General features: G+C 43.3%; 1 protein-coding gene across 1 annotated transcript in view; it reads right to left on the bottom strand.

The window, feature by feature from the left end:
- The window catches only part of KLHL6 (kelch like family member 6), a 52,040-nt gene extending 38,490 nt beyond the window's left edge, over nt 1-13,550 (bottom strand). The window contains exon 1 of the mRNA XM_070406720.1: nt 13,203-13,550. Within this exon, the coding sequence (XP_070262821.1) occupies nt 13,203-13,495 (293 nt within the window). The 5' untranslated portion in view covers nt 13,496-13,550. The remainder of the gene's footprint in view (nt 1-13,202) is intronic.
- Nucleotides 13,551-24,977: the final 11,427 nt, after the last annotated feature.

The raw sequence follows: 24,977 nt of genomic DNA, 5'->3' as shown, positions 1-24,977 counted from the left end.
CATTGTAAACATGTTGACCACTCCCCTTGCTTTGCTTTGTGATCTGACTATAAAATAAAGCTTCCGCTTACAGTCTGGGTCACTGTTTCCTCATCCAGGCAGTGATCCACCTGGTTCCGACTGTATTCTCTTGTCTGTCTTCTTTAATCCTTCACCGCCCCTCCTCAGGTTCACCCCTGGCTGTGCTGGACGCAGTTCAAAAATACTTTCTAGCCAGACACTGACCAATTCCCATGAGACTCTTGTAAAACAGAGGTAGCTATTAAAATCCTCATTTCACAGTAGAAACAGTCTTGAAGTAGGAAGCCAGTTGCCCAATACTTGAGTCAGCTCGGACCCCAAAATAGAGCTTGGGTGAGTGAGCTTCTCTCCTACAACAGCCATGAAGGCATCTCAGGGCCCCAAACACTGCCTGCGTCACACTCCCCTCTGAGCTCTGCAGGCCTCACTTCTTATCTCATCCAGATATCACCTCCTCAGAGCAGCCCTCACTGACACTGCCCCCATCTAAATAGTCACTCCCCAACATCTTTATCTCCTTTGTTTTTCTTCATAATCTTGTCATAACTTGAAATTACATTACGTATCTGTTTGTTAACTAGTTTAATCATTGTCTCCCACTAGAATGTAAGCTGAGTGAAGACATGGGTGCCATGCTCACTACTGCATCCCTAGGGTTAGAACAGTGCCTGTAACCTAGTAGAAATTCAGTAAATATTCAGGGGGGAAATGAATAACTGAATAAATAAATTAATAAGTGAATGAATAAATGAATGGACTTGTCTTTCCTAGCCCCTGGGTGTTTGATTGTGACAAGAATCTGCACCTCCAAAAATGAGCAAACACCCTTTGAAGAATGAGATTGAGCGGGCCTGCCTCCTGTGCTCTCCACCCCCACAGAGAACTTGCATCACACCCTCAGGTCCAAGACCTGAATATTGAAGAAGACACGCCCACACTGGAACATTCCACTTCCAACTTTGATGAGTTCTCTATGCTCCTGCAGTTCCTAATGTCACCAGTTCAGAATTTTTCTCCCAGCCCAAATGCCCTATGGCTCACCCTCCCCAGGCCTCCACACCTGCCTCTGAACTCTCTGCCTCCTGTACCTCTAACCCCACCAACAGTCCTAAAAACCAATACCTACCTCCACCACCTCCACTATCTCATTTCTAGACTGGCTCCACCAGTGTTGCCCCCTGCTCTGTGCTTCCTCCAAGCCTTTTACCATCCCAGGGGAACTAACTCCTCTGCATCAGGGACATATTCTGGGTTGGAGTGGCTGTAACATTGTTTGCAAACTGAGTTAAATTCTACTTAAGAATATGTGTCCTTAGGTATACAAATGGTTAAAATTTTTTAATTAATGTGCTGCTTAATGAACATTATCATTAAGAAAGGATTATTGGATATAAACCTAATGTGAAAAACCGATCGAAAGGGTTTTCACTGTGAAGAAAGCAAGGAGTCAGCAGATGCAAGGGTGACCTACCATGGACTGACATCATTGTCTATGATCTCAGCACCTCTAAGCTGAAAGCTGGGACTACAAATTTTATTAAGCTCACCAAAACCCCACTTATAATTTGTTTGCAAACCAAAATTTAAGAACCATTGCCTTACAGAGAGATCACCTCACTTCCCAACACCAGGGCCCCTTGGCGCACCCTGAGAATGAGGGAATTAGACAAAGGTCCAGGTCAAGGGAACAACTGACAGGGGACTGACATGCCCTTGAAAGCCCTGCCTCCCTGTGGATTGTCCCTTTTGTCTTCTGAGATTCACTCCTCCTAAAATTTCACCAGGCCTAGGGCTGCATCACTAATTGTAGGGAGTGGGGAACAGGGAGGTTCAGATGGAAGCAGACCTTGTCCTGGCCTCTTAAGTCTTTCTCTAGCTTGGCTGCATAGACAGAACCCCTGCAGCTTATATTCAAGTAACATAGTTCATTAGAGCTAGTTCTGAAACAGGATGACATGCCAAAGCCTTATTAGTAATAGTGTGCAATTCTGTTCTTACCGGCCTTGCACATGCAAATTCCATACCCTTGGAGGGTGCCTTCAGAAAAGCATTTAGGGGTTCATGGCCATCTCTCTTTCCACTCCAGAAACATGACTAACAGCACTCTGCCATCTCTCTCCAGGGCCTGGAGGCAGCACCTTAAACCCCAGCTGCAGGCTGAGTCTTTGCTCCAAACTGAGAGAGGAGCTGGAACTCCAGACTCTAAACACCATCAGACCTCTAAAGAACTGCCTTCTGCCAAGCCCCTTGCCCAACTTCACCATCCTTCAAGGACACTGCTCACGCACCTTGCGGGGACCAGAACTCCAGCCATGTTCCTATAGAACCAGAGTCCCTCCCACCCACTGGCCTGTTGCTGAAGCTTCAGCATGCCATGTAACTCAGCCCATGCAAATTTACGAGAGAAAGCAGGGCTTGTTCTATCCTGCAAGCTCAGGATAGAACATCAATCACAACAAAGCTTGTGGTTAGGATTCCACAATGATTCAGCCACAAAGATATATGGGCACCTCTTGTTTTGCCTGCCTGACATTTTTTCTCATTGTTTAGTAGGAGCACTCAGATTTTCCTTTGGGAACTATCCCTCCTCCAATATCAGTCTGGGGAGTTTAAATGGAGCTTGCCCCATTTCTTAGACCATGGATGAGCATGGTCCAAGTCACATATTGTGCCTCCCAAGCCAAAGTGATTGAGTCATGTTTGGGCACAGGAAAAAGCTGGTCCAAGTGAGGCCAATTTTAGAACTTTCTCTGGAATTATTGGGAAAGAGAAGCTCTCTTCCCACTGGAATCGCTGAGCTGGGAGAAATAAAAGTCTAGAGCTGCTGAATCTCTTCCTGCCTCCCTGTGTGAGGACCCTCCCTGGGAGAGAAATCAACACAGAGGAAAGTAGAGCCAAGAGATGGAGAGAGAAACTGAGTCCTGGTGACATTATTTGAGTACAAGGATCCAATTAGGCCTGCAACCAATACTCCTGGACATTTAAATTAGGTGAGCAAATAATTGTTTTAATTCTTAAACCAATTTGATCTGACTATCTGCCCTTTGCAATGCAGAATCCTGACTGACACACCTGACAAGAGAAACCCTGAACAACAAATGGGCCTAAATGCCAAAGAAGATTGTCTAAAAAGTGCCAGGAAAAGAAATGTTAAAATACTCTCAATGTTGGCATATAAGGCCCTTCACAGTCTTGTCTGTCCCCTTCCCCTCCCATGAGTAGCTACACTGAATGACCAGCAGTTTCCATCATGTGCCTCTGTTTACATCAACACCATTGGGCTCCAGATAGGTTTTTCTATGTACGTTCTCTTGAGTCTATTTTTTAATATGTCTCCTCTTATATTAGGTTATAAAGCATCTGAAGGGCAAGGGTTGAATTTTATTTCTCTCTTAATTCTTATTTACTGGGCCACAGTACACACTTAATGTTTGTTGGTGGATGGATGGATGGATGGATGGATGGATGGATGGAGAGGACATGCAGTACAGTCCTGTACTATAAGTAGGCCAAGTGGATTTGTTTATTTTACCCCACACTCTCCAATCACACATTTCTCCTCTAACTATCATGAGAATAAATAATGAGGAGCTCCAAAACTGAGTGACCTGGAGCGAAGCATATGTGTGGAGAACTGTATTATCTAGTGATTCTCAAAATTGGAACCCCAGGCCCAGGATGTTTATCCCAAGCCCTCCTGTCCGAGATTTTACATTATAAAACATGGAGTTGTTCTTCACCTTTATTTCCTTTTGTGCATCTCCCACCTCCTTGCTGGAGCTGAAACCTGGCTTCCCCTAACAAAACGCCACTTCCCTCACAGCCTCTTCAGTGATGTCTGGTCTGATTCTCACTTCCCACCAGGCAGGGAGCTGGGTCAGCACTGTGCTTACTGTCCACTGTCACAGCCTGGCAAGGCTGTGGCCCTAGAGGCGCCTTATCACCGTCTTTTTCACCCCAGCCACGCCCCCATGCTGGCTTCCTTATGACCTCCCGTTCATTCATTATCCAGACGTCAAAGACCAGCCTCTGCTTAAAGATTTTTATGAGCATTCCCTGATTCTGACCACTTAGGAACGCGTGAATCTGCACTGGTCCCAATCCTCTCCCCCGGGGAATTCAAATGTTGACACTTCCTCAGGCATAGATGTTATCCCTATTGTGATACATGAGTTCCAGACTTATCCCTCTGCCAGCTGCCACAGAGGAGTCTGGACTGGCAGGCCTGGTTTTTCATCCAGAGAAAAAGGGGAGGAAGACAGGAGATCCTCCAGCCAGAGAGGAATTTTAAAGCCAGAGGTGAAGAAGCAGCCACCAAGGTTGGCCTACATTCACAGCTGTCCAGGCCAGGGCCTGCTACACTCACTAAGCCTTGCACCATAATGTCTCTATTTCTAATTGGTCCTACCAGACAGAACTTTTAATAATTTAAGCCAAGATCTCAGATCACTTTCCTGCTTATAAATTCTTCCATGGCTTCCCACTGCCTATAAGATACATTTCAAACACTTCATCTTGACCCAACAAAATCTTTCAAGGTCTGACCCTGCCCGTTCCTCAGCTTTATTGGTCCAGACATATCCTTTGCTCCAACCCTACTCTTCTGCCTCTGGTTCCCATGCTTATGTTGCATGATACCTTCCCAGATGTGTATTCTTTTGCCTGGAATGCTGCCTGCCTCCTCTGCCTCATTTGGTCTCTTCTGACCAATGCCTATTCATCCTTTAAAACTCCACTCAGCTATTACCTCTTTCAGAAAGCCTTCTCTGACTGCTTTCTCTCCAGTCTCATTTAATAAGCAAAGCTCCATCATAGCACTTATCACCTTTGACTGAAACATTGATTTATAACTCCACTAAGTATCTGTGATTTCAAGGTCAAGCAGAAACCATAACCCATTCATCTTTGTAGACTCAATACCTGGCATAGAGTAGGCACTTAAATTAAGTCAATTGAATGAATACATGAATGGATAGATAAATGGAATTTCACTAACCCCACTCAGCACTACAGTACTGAAAGCTTAATATTTTGTGTCACTCCCTCCACCCAGACATTTGCACCTTAAGAGAGGTTATATATATGACCCATTATTCCTCAATTAAAGGCCAAATACTGAAGAAGTGTGGAAAGAGTGTAGGTTTTCTTTTTTTTTTTTTTTTAATATATTTTATTGATTTTTTACAGAGAGGAAGGGAGAGGGATAGAGAGTTAGAAACATCGATGAGAGAGAGAAACATCGATCAGCTGCCTCCTGCACACTCCCTACTGGGTATGTGCCCGCAACCAAGATACATGCCCTTGGCCAGAATCGAACCTGGGACCCTTGAGTCCACAGGCCGACGCTCTATCCACTGAGCCAAACCGGTTAGGGCTAGAGTGTAGGTTTTCATAGCAATTACTAAGAATCCTCTTCCCCGCCATCTCCAGTTAATTTGCTAATGAGATAGACATCTTCTGCCAACCCAGCCTGCTATCTTGAGCTTTGAGGATACTACCAGTTGCCTAGATCTTTGCTAAATTTCCTAATCTCCATTCTCTTTGTCGTGTGTGTGTGTGTGTGTGTGTGTGTGTGTGTGTGTGTTGTATTCATTAACCACACCTTCCAGGAATTATTCACTGGACATCTGTCCCTCCCTTAATTCCCTAACACCAAAATTTCCTTGATATCCAGCCCCTTATAAGCCTGAACTTACTCTACATAAAACACATCATGATCTCTTTTTAAAAAAATACATTTTTATTGATTTCAGAGAGGAAGGGAGAGATAGAAACATCAATGATGAGAGAGAATTACCATTTGGCTGCCTCCTGCACGCCCCCTACTGGATATTGAGCCCACAACCCAAGCATGTGCCCTTGACCAGACTCTAACCCGGGACCCTTCAGTCCACAGGCCAACGCTCTATCCACTGAGCCAAACCAGCTAGAGCTATCATGATCTCTTGAATGCCAGTCAGCTTTCACTTGTCCCTGGACCTAAATCATTATATGTAAACCTGCTGGTAGTTAATCTTTTTTTTTTTTTAATTTTCTTATTGATTTTTTACAGAGAGGAAAGGAGAGAGATAGAGAGTCAGAAACATCAATGAGAGAGAAACATCGATCAGCTGCCTCCTGCACATCTCCTACTGGGGATGTGCCCGCAACCTAGGTATATGCCCTTGACCGGAATCGAACCCGGGACCTTTCAGTCTGCAGGCCGACACTCTATTCACTGAGCCAAACCGGTTTCGGCTGGTAGTTAATCTTATAGCCCACCAGAAAGAGTTATGATGCAATTTTTGGGTTGATTTGGGGTTTTTTTTTTAAATATATTTTTATTGTCGATAGTATTACAGGTATCTCCCATTTCCCCCCTTTACCCCAACTCCTCCCAATCCATGCCCACCCACCTCCCCAGATCTTCACTAGGGTTGATTGTGTTTTAAAGTCACAGAGTATCAACACTCCTTTAATTATTGTGGCTTTAAAGGTTTCCATAAAAGTTTAATGTAATAAAAGAATGCCTACCCTTAGCTGGCATAAAACATATAGGTTGCCTAAATAATATTACTTCAAAGTAAGGGAGACTTATCTGTATACAGAAATAGCTTCTCCAAAAGAACTTAAGATGGCTTATACTAAAGCAGCAGAGGTACAATAAAATACAAAACAATAAAGTAAGAAATAAGGCCCAGCCATGGTGGTTTAGTGGTCAAGCATCAACCTATGAACCAGGAGGTCACAGTTCAACTCCTGGTCAGGGCATATGCCCGGGTTGCAGACTTGATCCCCGGTCGTGCAGCCAATCAATGATTTTCTCTCATCATTGATGTTTCTATCTCTCTCTCCCTCTCCCTTCCTCTCTGAAATCAATAAAGATGTTTTTTTTAAAAAAGATAAGAAATAAGTAATTAAAGTAGGAGGAGAATATAACACTGAAACCTAGGCTAAAAAAAAATCCAATGCAGTGAGCTTCCTGATAGCCAAAGCAAAACAGAAGTACAATAAGTTGCCTAATAAAAGAAAATAAACCAGGATTTGCTATCCCTCTTTAATGAACATTTGTTTTCCTTTTGTCCACTGCCTCCCCCTCTGGATAATGTTCTCGTTCAAATGGCGTACACACACACCCTCAAGAATTTGGCCAAAGGTGGACTCTTGAATCAAGCTGGACTGATCATTGTGCCCCACCTCCCTGGCACAGTGATTGGTCTAGGATTGGGTAATTGAATGGAGCTGGGCCAATCAGAGTCTTTCCCAGGGGTTTCAAACTGAAGCTAGCCCTCCAGTTTTTCTCTGGAATCAAAGTCTCAGAGCTGCCAACAGGCAAACTCCCAAACATGTGGCAGATCCATCTGAGAAATGCCACCTGAAAGAGAAGCTGAGTGAAGGTGGAGAGAGAGCCCCTGACTGCATTCAAGGCCCTGGTTCCTCTTCCCCCTGGGCTCTGCTGCATCCTGGCCCTTCCTATGATTTGGTTATGTGGCCAGATATCTTCCTCTTTTGCCTGAGCTGATTTAAGTTGCGTTCCTATCCCTTACAACTAAAAGAATGCTGACTAATATAGAGTATTGAACAATGTGATCATGGTGAGCTCCAAGGCAGTTTTACCAAAAGCACAGATGTTCTGCATTGGGCCAGCTCTTCCCAACGACTGCTTGATGTTACTATATTAGAATCTAGTTCTGTAAAGGCATTTTCATGCAGGGGCAGTTACATATCCATGTCTTTGATGCAGGGATAAAGCCCAGAACTTGATATATTAATGACAAAAGTATTTCTCTGTTGTGTTTTAATTGAGAGCTGCATGGAACATTATTCAAAAGAGGAGAAGACTGCCCTGGCTGTTTTGACTCAAATGGGTAGAGCATCGGCCTGCAGACTGAAGGGTCCCAGGTTTAATTCCAGTAAAGGGCACATGCCTGGGTTGTGGGCTCGATCCCCAGTGGGGAGTGTGCAGGAGGCGGCTAATCAATGATACTCTCTCATCATTGATGTTTCTATCTCTCGCTCCCTCTCCCTTCCTCTCTGAAATCAATAAAAAAAAATATTGGGGGAAAAAAAAAGAGAAGACTAGATTTTCTGGTCTTAATTGAAAAAAGATTCACATGCCCTAGACCCGTGGTTGGCAAACTGCGGCTCGCAAGCCACATGCGGCTCTTTGGCCCCTTGAGTGTGGCTCTTCCTAAGCCTTAGGAGTACCCTAATTAAGTTAATAACAATGTACCTACCTATATCGTTTAAGTTTAAAAAATTTGGCTCTCAAAAGAAATTTCAATCGTTGTACTGTTGATATTTGGCTCTGTTGACTAATGAGTTTGCCGACCTCTGCCCTAGACACCAGGGATGGAGATAATAGAGATAACATTTTATTGAAAATTCAAAGGACCTGATTGCACTTCTACCCTGGGGCTGCAATCCCCACTGAGAAGACCTTTTTTAGGATTGGAAGGCAGATCAAGGATCATAGATCTATAGTACTTACATATAACCATCTTAGTGGTTCTGCCAAAAGGAAAATATTAAAAGTATAAAATACAGAGCCCAATGTTAGAAGTACAAACAGTAGTTCACTGGAGTTTACCAGGCATACCAATTGTGGCAGTAGCAATTCTCAACACTTTTGCCATTATTGAGGTTTTAATCCAGATCCAGATGGCCTTAACTCATTCCTGTTTTCCTTTGCATTCATTCTATCACCTACACTTGCTCCTTTTTAGACACCTTATACATTATGGAGGAAAAACCAAAGTATTACAATATCTAAACACAGCTTAAGAGTAACCTCTCACCCACATTCCTGTCATCTAGTAATTGGTTAATATATAATAATGATTAATAGATTGTGTCCCAATACCCTCCTCATTCCTGGCCTCATGTTTGATTTTTGTAGCAAGTAGTCAAAGTCCCCTCATCATATCCTCAGGGAACCAGACCCAGAAACAGGTACTGAGGTACAAGGCAAAGACCAAGCCCAGGCAGGGATTTCAGCATTGGCCGCAACAAAGGAGCTTACTATTGACTCAGACTCAGCCTGTAAGCTTTCATATTTATGTAAGAGGAGCCAGTCTTTAGTAGGACTGAGAGAAGCCTGAGGACCCCTCTCTTTATCACCAAGACTCCCCTCCCTCTGTCCACCCTGGAAATCGTAACGTGGTTGCTCTCACAGGTCAACATCATTTATGGAGTGTGTCATAGTCATCAGTGAGTTGCTCCCCCACCAAATGGAGAGAACCACTGGTTTAAACAGAGATCCTTTGGAAGGTGGCCCCCTCCAATGACATCGATGTGGGGACCTGTTCAACATAGCACAAATGACAGCTTATTAGTCTTTTAAAACATTAATGAGTGATAAATCTATGCTTCCCTCCATTTTTCTGCCATGAACATATTTGGACTCCTTGGCATTTGGCTCTTTGACATTTAAAGTATGTTATGAGCTACTTTCGAAGCTTTATTCACCCTCACCCTTTTCTCAGTCTCAACTCTACATATTTTCCCAACTTCCTCATTCCACTTGAAACTTTTAAATAGGCTCTCAAAGGGAACTACACCATTTGAGTTAGTAATACAGTCCTTGTTTACTGCCACCATGGTTTTCATATGCAGCTAGATAATAGTTGGGCAGCAGGCCCAGAGAACATGTATAGGATGATGGAACTGAGGAAGATTCTGGGGGGAAATGGAACTGGGGTTTTTTCTGGTGCTTTGGACCACGTGAAAGATTATTATGGAGAGGCTGTGAACAAAAGATATCCCCAAAGCAAATGGAAAAAGTGAATTGTTAATTTCAGGAAAAGCAAAAGATTTACAAGAAAGGAAATGTAATCATATCACACAATTTGGCTCAACAGGAAACAATGTTTTAAAGGACATAATGTAAACTTTAATACAAATTTATCAAAAAAGGTGATAACATTATATGAGAGATTATAGAGAAGAAAAGTATATGGTAAAAGAATTAAGTATAAGTGCTAAGTCCTTATTAGACATCCTAGGAATTCATAAACATCTAACACCGAGAAATCAAGAAAGCAATATAAGCATATTTGGTAGAAATATAAATATAATATCAGAATAAACAGATAAATGTTTGAAAATGCTGGGGTGTGGTGGGCAAGACTGAAGAGTAGAGGAGGTGAAGGTAAATCTTTGTTTTTTATTATAAGCCTTTAAATACTATTTGACTCTGATAACTATTTGCATGTAATACTTTGATAAAAATAAATTTTAATTTTAAAAAATATATGTGAAAATTTGAAAGGCTAGGAAGAGATAGTTCACAGAAAGAGAACTTCTTAAAAATAAGAGAAATGCAAATTAAAACTAAAGTGAAGTACTGTTTCTCCTCAACTAAACTGGGAAAAAATCCAAGTTTGCGGCCATCCTCTTTTGGCAAGGCTGTGGGGAGTATAAAATGACAGAATCGGGCAATAGCCACTAAAACTGCAGATGCATTTCTCTTTGAATCAGCAAACCCTCTTCTAGAAGCTCTTGCATGCCTATGAAATGACATGTGTATAAGGTTATTCATTACAACACTGTTTGTAAAAGCAAAGGATTGAAAACAACCCGAACGCCCGTCAGTAGGTGACTGGCTAAATAAAGTATGGTTCCATCACTTCGTGGAACATATTTGTGTTCTCAATGGATAAAGATTTATTTTTTTAAAAAACCTACATAATTTTACAAGCAGCTTCCAGGCCCACCTCAGCTCCGAGGGCTGTCACTGCCTCTCAGACAAAGCGAACTCTCCGCCCTTCCAAAGGCTGAGCATAAAGGGAACTTGGCTCTCAACCCCTTTCAAAATCTTAGAAACAAAGCAAAACAGGCAGTGGGGCAATGTCAGAGTTCACGTCGGTCCAGGTTCAAATCCCTCTTGGCCACTTTGCTCACTGACACACTCGAGCCTTGGTTCCTCATCTGTAAACGAGGATGAAATTCCCTCCCTCCCAGGCTTGTTGCGGGACGGTGTAGGGAACACCGGGGGCCTGGCCCACGATGCGTGCTCAACAACAAAAGTGGTTATTAATAGTGGTGCCAGAAAAAGGAGTCCTGTCTCCAGGATTAATGTGTTCAGGAGAAGAGGACAATCATCTTGGAAATACCAAGATAAGAATCAAGGCACAGCGCTGAAGAAAAGAATAGAAGGAGTTTCCCTTTGTGACCAGGCAGTTTTGGAAGAGACTCTTCAACCACAGGCAGAAGCGTACACCATGTGGGCACCTCCAGCTTCTCATTACCTCCACCTCCTCAGGGGACTGGCGGAGTCTTTCCTTCCCTAAGCCGCCTACACAGCAGGATGGGGAGGACTGAGCACACACCCCCTCTGTTTAGGATGTGAATCCCAAGGATCAGAGAAGCCACTGATGTACTCGAGAGCACACAGCCAGCAGTCCTGTTCCACAGCCGGAAGGAACCGGTAATCGGGTATACATTTTATGATAGCGTTTTCCAGCGATTCAAAAGAGAAAGAATAATTCTAAAAGTGAGTCTTCGGGCCACAGAGCTAAGTTAACTTCCATTCACTTCTCAGCGGGGCTGTGATCCATGTGAAAGCACATGGTCAATGTTGGTGGTGTAAGGAATGTGCTTATCATGTCAACCCATCGTGACAGCTGTGCCTGTGCTTTACCTTGTATATACTTCCTGTGGAATGAAGCCCAAAACTTAGTAGCAGTTTGTACTGCAGTAAAAACAAGTATTTCCAGAATGTGCCCAATCCCTGCTCCAGCAATGACCAGACATGTACTGTTGGGTTGCCATGTCCTCCTCGGTAAAAGGGCGTATCAGCCACCTTCATTGTGCTGTTGCAAAAATAAAATCAGGTAACTGTGTGTCTGGCACTTAGCAAGCACCACTTCCCACAAGCCCAGCCCTCCTCTTGCCTTGTCTACATCTGGGGTCTAATCAGTTCCACAACAACCTCCTGACCCGGTTCTTTGAATTCCAAAGAAAAATATTCCCATAAGCATCTCAAAAAAGTTTTTTTTAAAGAAAACACTTTGATGATATGCACAAAGGTAAATAGTTTTTCATGTCCTCCGCCAGAAACAAGAGTTAAGAACCATCTCTTTGAGAAGAATTATAAAGGGTATTTCTTTTTCAAAATTCCCCAAATATCTGTTCATCCACATTTCCTTTGGGGACTGGTTCCCACCGTGTCTACATTGATCTGGATCCAGCTGTAGTCACTGGGTTCCTGATTCTCCCACATTCCGACCCTAGGCATTTGCTCATGGTAACCGCTCAATAATTGGTTCTTAGTTTCACCAAGCAGAATGAGGTGACAAATTTCCACAGAGATACAGTGAGCATCTACTATATGCTAGGCATGTGTGTCTCAGATTTAATTAGCACAACAATCCCATCTTACAGACAAGAAAACAGAAACTTAGAGCACTGAGTGACTTGCATAAAGTCCCATGGTCAGGAAGGGGCAGAGTGGCATGGAGCCCAGGCCTCCGAGTTTGCTGTAACGAGGAGCCTCTCTCTTCTAAAGCACCTTTGTAACAGCTTTCCCTTCTCACCCACCCCCTCAGCACAAACAGAAATCCCTAATTTTCAGCAAGTCATTTGAAAACTGCAAAAGAGGGGCCCTATCCTTTTCTCTACCTCTATTGGTGAAAAACACAACATCATGTTTCCAACATACTAGTCAGACCAAAGAGGGGAAAATCCCCATGACTTCAGTAATTTTCCATCCTTTGGAACAAGGACATATCACACAGAAGATTTACCAAAAGATATAAACATTGCTTTTAAGTAATACTAATCTCTTTTAACATGGCTTACATTCTAAAATCTAAGGTTGAATAGCTTTCCTTCTTGTATCTTTTTTTTTTTTTTTTACAGTGAGGAAGGGAGAGGGATAGAAAGTTAGAAACATCGATGAGAGAAACATCACTCAGCTGCCTCCTGCCTCCTGCACACCCTCTACAGGGGATGTGCCCGCAACCAAGGTACATGCCCTTGACTGGAATCGAACCTGGGACCTTTCAGTCCACAGGCTGACGCTCTATCCACTGAGCCAAACCAGTTAGGGCACCTTCTTGTATCTTGAATAGACACGCAAGCCTAAATAAATATACAAACCATAAATTCAACAGCCAACTCGTTCAATTGGGCTCTCACATGAATACAGCGATTCCTGACAACTCGCACCCCAATTTGACCCTGGTCTGAGGCGTGCTGACCTGAAATAGTTGCTGGCCGCAGCAAGCACCACGCGGTGGCAGGAGAATTCCTGAATGTCCACACACAAGATGACATCTGTCAGAGCATTTTCCACTCGGAGGGTCTCCAGGCCATTCTGCAGAATTAAGGAGAGTCCCGTGTCGTCAAATTTTGCCTTATCACCATTTAAGATTTCTACCAGGTCCCCCTTTTTCTGGGAGGGTTCATCTGCAGGAGGTGCCAATGGCTCTTCCAAACTTTTCTCTACCACGTCGCCCATAGTCCAGATGCCCCTTTGTCCTGCCATCGACATCCAGACTGGAGAAGCGCCCAAGTTTCAGGCAGGTCACATTGCAGAAGCTGAGCGGATTTCCTGTGTAGGGCCCTGCACTTATCACCAGCTGTCACACACGCATAACAGGAAGTCTCGCACTTTCTCATCCTGTTACTACAAAAGCCCATAATGTTTATTCTTCTTCTTTCTGTGAATATTCACAAGGTTAGATGTTACTTAGAATGGGGTGTGTAGGAAGGGGCTCCGGGAGAGAAGGGGTGGCTTCTTAGGGTCAGCTATTAGTGTTGTGCAGTTATTTTGGTCCACCTCCCCCCTCATATCCGTAAGCAGGAAGCCTCTGGTTCTGGTGATTACGTTTGTGCTCCTGGTGCTTCTGTAACTGAAGCTGTCCATGAGGAGATGGGCAGGGGGCGCTCTACAGTCCTCTCCCACCATCCTCCCAGGAGTCTAAGACCCCACGATGAGCCCCACGGAGTCTCTTGGGAGCCTTGGAAAACATGCTTATCTCTGGCATTCTCATTTCTATCAGCACTGCACATCTTCAGTCTCTGTCCTCCTCCCTGTTCAGGGGAAAACAATGTCATGGCAAATATTAACATTCCCCACCCCCTTTCCAAAATGTCTGATGTTTCAGAAATGCAGGGCGGAGGAATGGTCTCCAGAAACTCCAACCCCAGGGTCTTCTCTCATAGAAGACCAATCAGGATAAGTCTTCAGATTGCCTTAGCAAGTCTCCAATCAGCCTGATCTCACCCAGCATCTATTGGTCATGCATCTAGTAGTGGATAATGAAGCATTTCCATGACCTCTGCAGGTCTCCATTAAATAGTAGTACTATCTTTAATTATTCAACTTCCACTATATCCTAGGACAGTTTTAGAAGTTAGTATATGTTTATCTTCGTAACAACCCACTGCGGGTAGATATGACTTTCCTCATTTTACAGCTAAGGAAACTGAAGCTCTGATCAAGTGAGGGGCAGGGCCCCGTTTCATTGGGCTCCAAGGCCACTCTTTCCTCCACCACCACCAGGCTCTCAGAGCTGCAACGTCATGTTGACCCGAACTCCTAAGTCTCCCATGGAGAGAACTGCAAGGCCTGCCTGCCATGGCTGCACTATCCTGGTGCCTTGCCAAAGTGGCCTTACTGTCTCACTCCTGCTCTCACTCGCCTTCTAGATGTGGGGAGCACTACCAGGCCTCCTGATCCACAGGAGTTCGATCCTCTCACTGTCCTGCTCAGTGGTGATTGAGCCCGCTCCAGGAGTTCTGCTTGTGCCTCAGCTCTTCTTCTCTCCCATAGATAGTTACTCTTAAAATCAGGATCTTTGTCCCTAGCTGATTTGGCTCAGTGGATAGAGCATTGGCTTGTGGACTGAAGGGTCCCAGGTTCAATTCTGGTCTAGGGCACATGCCCGGGTTGTGGGCTTAATCCCAAATTGGGGCGTGCAGGAGACAGCAAATCAATGATTCTCTCTCATCATTGATGTTTCTATCTCTCTTTCCCTCTTCCTTCTTCTCTGAAATCAATAAAAATATTTTTTAAAAGACACACATTCCCATTAATATATTTTTTAAAAATTTGGGTCTTTGATATTCCCCCAAACTTGCTCTTTATTTAGAGCTCTGTCAATCAAGACAATTTGGGCTTCAATAACAGAGTATCCCATCAAAAGTGGGTCTCATGCCCAGCCAGCGTTGCTCAATAGTTGAGCATCAACCTATCAACCAGCAGGTCACGGTTTGATTCCAGGTCATATGCCCGGGTTGCAGGCTCCATCCTCAGTGTGGGTCACGCAGGAGATAGCCAATCAATGATTCTCTCTCATCATTGATGTTTCTCTCTTTCTTTCCCTCTCCCTTCCTCTCTGAAATCAATATACAGTGGGGCCTTGACTTACGAGTGTCCTGACTAACGAGTTTTTCGAGATACGAGCCGTCTCTCAGCCGATTTTTTGTTTTGAGTTGCGAGCTAAAATTTGGGTTACGAGCCAGCTTCAGATACCCCACCGCTAGTTGGCGCAGCGAACATCACAGTGAACGCCACAACATCAGCCCAGCATCACGTGTCTCACTCGTTCACTTTATGATTTGACATACGAGTAATTTGAGTTACGAGCTCGGTCACGGAACAAATTAAACTCGTAAGTCAAGGCCCCACTGTATATATATATATGTATATATATATATATATATATATATATATACTAGAGGCCCAGTGCATGAAATTTGTGCACAGGGGTGGGGTGGGGGGTCCTCAGCCAGACCTGCACCCTCTCCAATCTGGGACCCCTCGGGAGATGTCCAACTGCCAGTTTAAGCTCAATCCCTGCAGGATTGGGCCTAAACCGGCAGTCGGACAGCCCTCTTGCAATCCGGGACCGCTGGCTCCTAACCACTCACCTGACTACCTGCCTGATCACCCCTAACTGCTCTCCCCTGCTAGCCTGATTGCCCCTAACCACCTCTGCCTCGGCCCCTGCCTTTGTCTGGAAGGACATCTGATCTAATTAGCATATTACCCTTTTATTAGTATAGATATTTTTTAAGTCGCTCTCACATTATAGGAAGCCAGAAGTTTTGAGTCCCAAATTAATCCTGATGCCTAGTAATGCATCAAGGACACGAGATTTTTTCATCTTTCCATTCTGTTGCCCTCAATGTGATCCACTACTAGATGCATGACCAATAGATGCTGGATGAGATCAGTACCAAACACCATGTTTTCATACAACCAATCCAATCCAATATCAAGAGGTAAAAGAGCAGGCCTCTTCTCCTCCATCACTCTCTTTTTACCAAAGAGAAAATATTTCCTTAAATCCTCATCAGATTTCTAGGCTACTTGCCCACCTCACACCAAAGACCTGGAAATATAAATGCAATACCATGATTGGCTTGAACCAAACTTGATTTGTCCACTGAGACTAGCCCACCTTCCCTAAGATCTACTAGCTGAATAAAATCAGGGTCTGTTAGCACAGAAGAGGGGAAAAGGCTGGTGTGTAGTTAACCTCCTGTGCCTGCCACAAAGACATGCACAACCTTAACTCTTCCTGCAGGTCTTGGCTGGGAGGAACTCAAATTGTAAACAACATTGACCATATTCAGCTCCACCCCAATCATCCAAAATAAAGCAAATTTAAAAATAAAACTCAATTATTTATTCATGATGAATCCGTTCCCTTCTTATTTTCCATATACTTTCCAAGCCCAGCCATTCCACCCCCTGATACAAACAGATAACTGTTACCTTCCCCACAACCTCCCATTTTCCTAGTAAGCAAGCACACACCTGTGGTATAAGATATTCACAATTATATTTTAGTGCAAAGGTAGAAAACACAATGGGATGGGCATTTATGTCAACCTGGATATGCTCTAAGATTCAGCATGAACTGGTAAATATTCTCTATAGCTACAGGCAAAATAACTGCTCTGTGAAAGCTTTCTTTTCCCTGCCAGGCAACAAAAGGTACAAGCCATTGGCAAAAGCTTTATTAATAAGAAAACAATTCAATTATATCTTACTAAGTTAGTTGGCTCTATGATGCTTATAAGCTGTAGATTCTGTCCTCATACAAGTGGATAGCTTCACTCAAGGAAAATCTTAATTCCTAAGGCCACAGATTGCCCCCTCTAATTCCAGTCAACTGTCTTCTCTAACACAAATTATAATGATAGAAACAAGTCTTAAGCAGGCCACAGAGGAAGAGGCACTGTTCCCTTATGTTAACTTATTGCTACAATGATCATCTATTGAGCATCAGCTGTGTTCCAGGAACTATGAGAGTCCCTTTAGGAACACTAACGCCCTTAATCTTCCCACCAATCCAGTGCAATTGAGTGCTATGATCTCCATTTCAGAGACAGGAAAGCAGATCAAATCACATAATTGTAGCACAAAATATCTGTGTCACATCCATATCCCCTCAGCCCACCCTGGGATTTAAACCCATACGCTCCAAAAGCATCACTCTGCCTGAGAACGTTCTCTGGCTACAAGAAAATGTCAGTTCACCAGAAGTGCTGAAGAGTTAATGCCCCCAAAAATGACCTTCAACTGCGGGCCAGGAGTTGGTAGATAAATAGGCTAGCTTCCTTGTCTGCAGGTGGGACAATGAAGTGTGTCCCACTGTCTGTCAGAGGACTCCCAGGATGCTGAGCTCCAGTTGCCCACAGAAGTGGCCCACTCATCCTCTCAGGGCTTCCCAACCTTTCCATCTCACTTCCCCACCCCATCACTGTGCTTCCCAAATAAACTATTTGCATCCAATCCTTGTCTTAAGGTTTGCTTGGGGTGGAGGGGTGGGGATGCAAATTAAGGCACATCACTACTCAGTGGCAGAATCAAGATTTGAACTCAGATCTGGCTAATTCTAAAACCCATGCTTTTCAGACCCCAACAGAATTTCAGTCCCAAGGAGAGGCTTTCTTGGAAACACTCCAGGGCAACCGTGACTTTGATCCATCACAGTCAGGGGATTTATCTCTTTCCACCAACCTAGCAATGTCCAGTCAGCTCTGGCTACTGCTCTTTGCTGCACACCGTGATGCTCAAGGGGCTAACTCATCACTGACATAAGGACTTCACAAAGCCAGCTAGACCATTGCCTGCCTTTCTAGTCACAATTTCAATGGCACCAAAGCATCACAAGCTGCGCCTGCAGTGCCTCTGGGCCTCTGCCTGCCACATTTGCCAGGGCACTCTGCCCTAAGCACCACCATTGCCTCTCTCCCAGAGCAGCAGAGGAACCCCCTTTTCCTTTTCTGATGTTAGTAGAAAGGTCAAAGGGGTTCGTCTTGACAGCCTTTATTTTTTGCTTCTCAGAATCTTTGAGTTGCTGCTCTTCCACGCACCCATATGGGGGCTATCACTACATATGGAATTGACACACTGTATGGGAGCCATCTATTGCCCTATACAAGCCAAACAAGTCCTCTATTCCCCTACACAGAAACCTGTTTCCTGATTTACAGTCTGTGAATAAGGGGGCAGTGAGAGATACTTCTGAAGGGTTTACAAAATAATTCAGGAAAGTGGCTGGATACAAGATAAAGATATTAATAAATGTTTCCCGGTATACCAACAATAGCCAGTTAAAAGTGTAATGGAAAAATAATGCTATTCACGATGATAATAAAGCATATACAAATGCCTAGAAATAGCCTCAACAAGGAATGTAAGATAAAACTAACAAACTTTACTAAGAGATTTAAAAGAAAATTTAAATAAATATACCAAATGGGAATTTGCCAAATGAAAACAAAGGAATAAAACCTCTACTGTGACACACTTTCTCTCCATCCCAAACTATCACCAGTCTTCCACCAAATATATTTAAAATAAAAGTATAGTATACATTAGCATACTATAGTATACATATAGCATGAGTTAAGCTATGTGGTATTTATAAGGGTGTGTGTGCCTTATAATAATTCATTAAGCTATAGATTTTTATTTGTCATTTCCTATATCTATGCTTTCACCAAAAAAAAAAAAGGTAACAGCAATAATAGTAACAATATTCACCATTAATTGAACACATACAAGAAGCAAGAAGCAAGGGCTTTGCCAACCATTACCACTTTTAATGCTTACAATAATCCTTTGAAGTAGGTACCATTGTTCTTCAACTTAAACCTATGGAAACTGAGGCTAATAGAGGGCTCGTGGCTTGTTAAGGTCACACAGCTCACGTATGGTCTTTCCTCTGCTCTCACTCAGCTCCTTCATCCAATGAGACGAAGTAGGATTCAAGTCCCATTTGCTCTCTCAAAGCCTGGTTCTTAACGGCAATGTTGTATTCTGTCACCATGCTGTTGTAACTACATATTTTATCTCTAAATATGCTCAAAGTTTTCTTGTCTTTGAGACATGTTTATTCCCTTTGCCTATTGTCTATCCCCTTCTCGCCTGAGGAAATACTACATATTCAGATTACAGAACAATACATAGGTGTGGTACCACTTCAGTAAATTTGATTGGCACTACTAACATTTTGGACTAAATAATTCTTTGTTGGGGAAGAGGGGGCTGTCCTGTACATTGTAGGATGTTTAGCAGCATCTTTAGCCACTATCCACCAGATACAAGTAGCATCTTCCCTCAGGTGTGTTCATCAAAAATGTCACCAGACACTACCAGATGTCCCCCAGGTGGCAAAATCACCCTGCTTGAGATAGATATCTATGAAAGTTGTTAAATTGTAGTTATCTCTTGGTAGTAACATTAGCAATGCTCTTAGATCCTTTTTGCTTTAATGTATATGTTGAAGTCCATTTAAATTGTTTGTGGTGGGGATAGTGGGTAATGTTCTGTTTTTCTTATTACAAGAGTAATGATGTTTACTGAAGATTTAGAAAATACAAAGCAAAAAGAAGAGTCCAGACTGCCATCTCCCAGAAATACCAGTGTTGGGATTTGTAAAAACAGTGTTAGTCATCTTCAATGGCACTAATGCCATGAAACGTTTCCTGACAGTCCAGCTGAATATTCCCTCATTTCCCTATAGTCTCACCTTTCTTAAGGCATGAATAAATATTTCTTGATGATGTGGAGCTGATTTCTTTTTAGATTATAAAGTTCTTTAGAGACGGAAGGTGCCTCCCGTGTGCAGGGTGACCAACCATCCTGGTTTGCCCAAATTGGGAGGGTTTCCTGGGATGCTGAACTTTCTGGGCTGAAACTGGGATCCAGACAATTTGGCCACCCTATTGCTATGTCCTCCGTGCGCCAAACAACTCGCCTATCATTGGTATTAAATAACATTTGCCTAGTGTTAGAAAAGAGAAATTAGTAACGATGTCCTTTGATGAGCAAGAATAGTCCTGTCTTCCCCTCATCTCATTCCCATCCCATCTTTTCACACCTACATTTCCATTTCTTGAGTATTTACCCAGCATCCTCTGAGCTAAATTCTGTGTATATTGGGAGCTATGAACATGTTAACATTTGTGGTTTCAACCCTCGCAGTTCTGGAAGATAATTACCCATAAATGTTCTCAGGTTTCTGCATGTTTTGGGCTTTCTGAGCAAAGAACACTGGCACACTTGGCTAAGGGAGATTAAATTAAAAAAAAAACATGCCTCAGAAGTCAGAGACAGTGTCTTGCTCCAGTGACATTTAGGAACTCACTTCTCCCTGAAGCTATTTGCTTGCATTGCATGGTAATAAAGGAAAGGTAGAGACTGGAGATTGTCCACTCCTTTCCCTAGAGAGGATTTGTTTACATTCCAGAATAAAGGTGTGCCTCTCTCTAAAAAAAAAAAAAAAAAAAAAAAATCCTCGGGTGAGGACTTTAAAAAGGAGCACAGGCTGATCTAAATGGGGAGACTGGACACCAAAATCTGAGTGCAGGGCCAAGTCCAGGCCACCCGTTTCCTTAGTTAATGTAGAGGCTATTAATTTTAAAAGATCTGTGTCAAGGCTTTGTTTTCTCTAATAAATCCCACATACAACACACACTTTTCATGTTTAGTCCACATAACAAAAGGCTTGTCATATATGGGTTATAGTTTTTCAAAACTTTCTATTCAGGGCCAGCTAGTCTGGTCCCTGAGCACCTGCTGGAATGTCCTCTACAGATCTGAATTTAAGGGAAGCCAGGTGTTCCCAGATCTCCACCAGATGGTTCTGAGCAATCTCTCTCTGCAATAATGTCCACAAAACAGGGAGACAAAATTTGGAAGTACCTTCTGGGAGGCAGCCAACCAAACCTGATGCAAGCCCTCAGGTGGTCCCAGGGGCCAATGGAGGTAACTGTTAACAAAAACTAAGACTGACCCCCAACAAATGGACAAATCAAGGAAGCTCGTCCTTAATGCACTATACCTCACCCATATATTTATTTGTATTTCCTTTTTAAAATAACTTTTGTTATGTTTTTATGATTATAAACAACTAGAGGTCTGGTGCACAAATTCGTGCACATTGAAAGGAAATTAATTAGAAGAAATATTTTAATATCACTATTCACCCTTTCTCTATAATAGAAGTATCAACCAAATTCATGATCGACAATGACGGATGGAAGCACATGCATACAATTGGCACCAGCGAGAGCTTTATATATATAGACTAGTAGCCCTGCACATGAATCTGTGCACCAGTAGCTCTCTGCGGGGCCTGGCTGCTCCACACCTGTTGCCCAGAGGCTCTCTGTGGCCCAGAGGCCTATCTGCAGCTGGGCGCAGAACACTTGTCTCGTCACCAGGGCAACAACGCAAGCATTTCTTCCTCCCCCCCAGTCCCCTCACCCCGCTGCTCCATGCCCACTGCCCAGAGGCCCTCCGCAGCTGGGGTGGAACGCTTGCCTCATCACCACGGCGATGAAGCAAGCATTCTGCCAGGCCACTCACGCTGCCCACTCTCAGCAGCCACCCCCCGGGACTGGGGGACTCCAGCGGGCCTGAGAGGACTGGGCGCCACCATCTTGTGGCTGTGGGCACTGCCATCTTTGTGATGGAGTGATAGTTAATTTGCATATTACCCTTTTATTATATAGGATAAACTTACTTAATTAGACCTGCTTTCTGATTTAGCTAAACTTTTTACAGCCCAATGAAGCACCCCAACTTCTCTTTCAGGTAATTGTCAGCAACACAGCCGTAAATATCAACACGAAACAGATTATTATCGTAGATCACTCAGGGAGAACAAAGAATGAAATATTTAACATAGCAGTGTTTGACTATTCTGCACAATGAGAAAACCTGAAGTCATTTTCAAGTTCTATCATTTCTTACTTCTTTTCAGTTGGGTCAAGTTTCTAAACTTTCTAAATCTCCGTTTTCTGGCTAATGAAAAGAAAATAAGCTTTACCAAGTCTCCTATCTACCTACTCCAGGATTTCTGTGAGGATCAAATGAGATGAGGCACAGGAAAGTGCTTCACAGACATTTGGTTAAAGTGTGAAATGTTTGCACCTGGCTATTAAGGGTTCTGGTGGCAGCCCTCAGGTTTGGCCTTCAGAGAAGAACATTAGTGTGGGAAGAAGTTGGAAGTGCAAGGCAAAACTCCAGGCCTAGAGGAACAGTAATATCAACCATGGTACCCAGAGGACCAAGGACCAGAGATGGGCATAAGGTTAGTTAATTGTGGTTTATTGAAAGGACTTTACAGACAGGTCAATGCCTCAGTTTCTTTATCTGTAAATTAGAATGTAATAATAGTATCTACCTCAATCTATTGTAAAGAGGGGGGAAATGAGTGAATATATGTGAAGCCTCTGAGACAATGCTTGGCATATATTAAGCCCTATGTAAGCATTAGCTATTATTATTCAAACCTTTCTGTAAAAAACAAAGTGCGTGTATCTCAGTCTAAATCTGGCTTCAGGCTTCAGACCAAAAACTCCTTCATTACAATGGCCTTTGTTAGAATCTACAAGCTGTCAATTGTTCCATGTTATCTCGAATCCTTTCAAAATAGTTAGTGTAGAGGGGCCCACAGACCACCGTGTCCCCAGAGAAATGAACATTCCCATCACTCCACCTTGTGCATCAGAAATATTATTCTACTCAGAGTCACAACAGTTCACAGAAGAATTTATCTATCTGAGAAAATATTCCTAAAGTAACCCAGATTAGAGAGGCAATTTGAAAAATATATTAATACGTTGTGTATATATATGATTATTATAAAGAGTATCATTAAATGCTATGTGCTCTATCTCGTCCTATTTCCTTTTATCCTGATAACTTGGAAAACGGATTACTTTTCTCTTTTTACAATTGAGGGAACCAAGGCTCAAAGCTGAAGTTGGGAGCTTTGTGCCAGGTCACACTGGCTGTATTGGATACGTCAGTTATAGTATCTGATTTGCCCATGCCCTATTCTAAGGATAAGTTCCCAGCCCACATCCCCTGTCCGTCAGGGAGCCATTTTTGGTACTTCATGACTCTGCTGCTCTCCCTTGTCAAATGGACTAGAATGAGTGCTCCCAGCCAAGGACAGCCAAGCATAGAGAGAGAGATTAATTCAAGGATACATACAGCTGGCTCAAAAGATCATATGGGACAATTAGAGCCTCTGTCTCTGTCTCTGTCTCCCCCTTCCTCTCTCTCTCTCTCTCATTTTAAAGAAGTACAAAGTTTGCCATTTGAGAGCAGAAGTAGGAGGCAAAAGGATGCATCAAGAGACGCCATGAAATAGAGTCAGAACCAAAAAGTAAAAATTGTGCCCTAGCTGGTTTGGCTTAGCAGATATAGCCTGTCAGCCTGCAGACTGAAGGGTCCCAGGTTCGATTCCAGTCAAGGGCACATGCCCGGGTTGCAGGCTCGATCCCCAGTAGGGGGCATGCAGGAGGCAGCCGATCAGTGATTCTTATCATTGATGTTTCTATCTCTCTGCCTCTCCCTTCCTCTCTGAAATCAATAAAAATATTAAAAATAATTATTATTATAAAAATAAAAACCAAAAATTGTAAGTGAGCAGAGGGACCTGGGAGGTAAAAAGAAGACTAAAGCCAACATGTAGACAGGTCACCCCGACACTGGATGGAGAACCAGGGGCTCCTGTTGCTGAAGTCCTATGGCCACTCTGAACCTGGACCCACTCTCCAGCTCTAGTTAGGGCTCTGTTCTTGGGTTTCAGAGATTACTGCCTAGATCCCACTTTTCTTCAAGTGGCTTGATTAAGACTTTCTTACATCTAAATGGGCCTCACTGGAATAGAAGTAGAGCAGTATCGTAAAGCTCATCTGTCTGAACCCACATATTAACCACTGTACTGCCCTTCCTCCACAGACCAGGGATGTGACCAGATGCAGAGATGGGTCCTGAAAAGGGTATTGGTGCTCTCAGGTGAGATATTTGTACATCAGATACCATAGCTGCAGGCATTGCTAAGTCAGGTCTGCTATCCATATCCAATTCTAAAATGAACCTTCCAAATGAAGAATCAAAGAGTAAGTTGGAGCCCTGACTGGGTTGGCTCGGTGGATAGAGTGTTGGCCTGTGGACTCAAGGGTCCCAGGTTCAATTCCAGTCAAGGGCTTGTACCTTGGTTGCGGGCACATCCCCAGTGGGAGGTGTGCAGGAGGCAGCTGATTGATGTTTCTCTCTCATCAATGTTTCCAACTCTCTATCCTTCTCCCTTCCTCTCTATAAAAAATCAATAAAATATTTTTTTTTAAAAAAAAGAGTAAGTTGGAAACAGCAACAATTCTAAAGAGTGGGTTTTGTTAAGAACAGTCCCCAAATGTTCACTTATTGCTAAGTGAGGGGGAAAGGCTGTAAAATGGTAGGTACAGAATGCTCCCATTTTTGCAAATATGAGTGTATATAAACAACCAGAAAGAAAGGCATTCACTCATTCATCAAATGTCAATGAGTATGTTCTAGGTCAGCGGTTCTCAACTTGTGGGTCGCGACCCCTTTGGGGGTCGAATGATCCTTTCACAGGGGTCGCCTAAGACCATCGGAAAACACATATATAATTACATATTGTTTTTGTGATTAATCACTATGCTTTAATTATATTCAATTTGTAACAATA

This window comes from Myotis yumanensis, unplaced genomic scaffold, assembly GCF_028538775.1.
Source record: "Myotis yumanensis isolate MYYU_CA2020_CCGP unplaced genomic scaffold, mMyoYum1.0.hap1 SCAF_2, whole genome shotgun sequence".
NCBI classification, from domain to species: domain Eukaryota; kingdom Metazoa; phylum Chordata; class Mammalia; order Chiroptera; family Vespertilionidae; genus Myotis; species Myotis yumanensis.
Note: the sequence above shows the minus strand (reverse complement) of the source record. Positions and strands in the feature narration are given on the sequence as shown.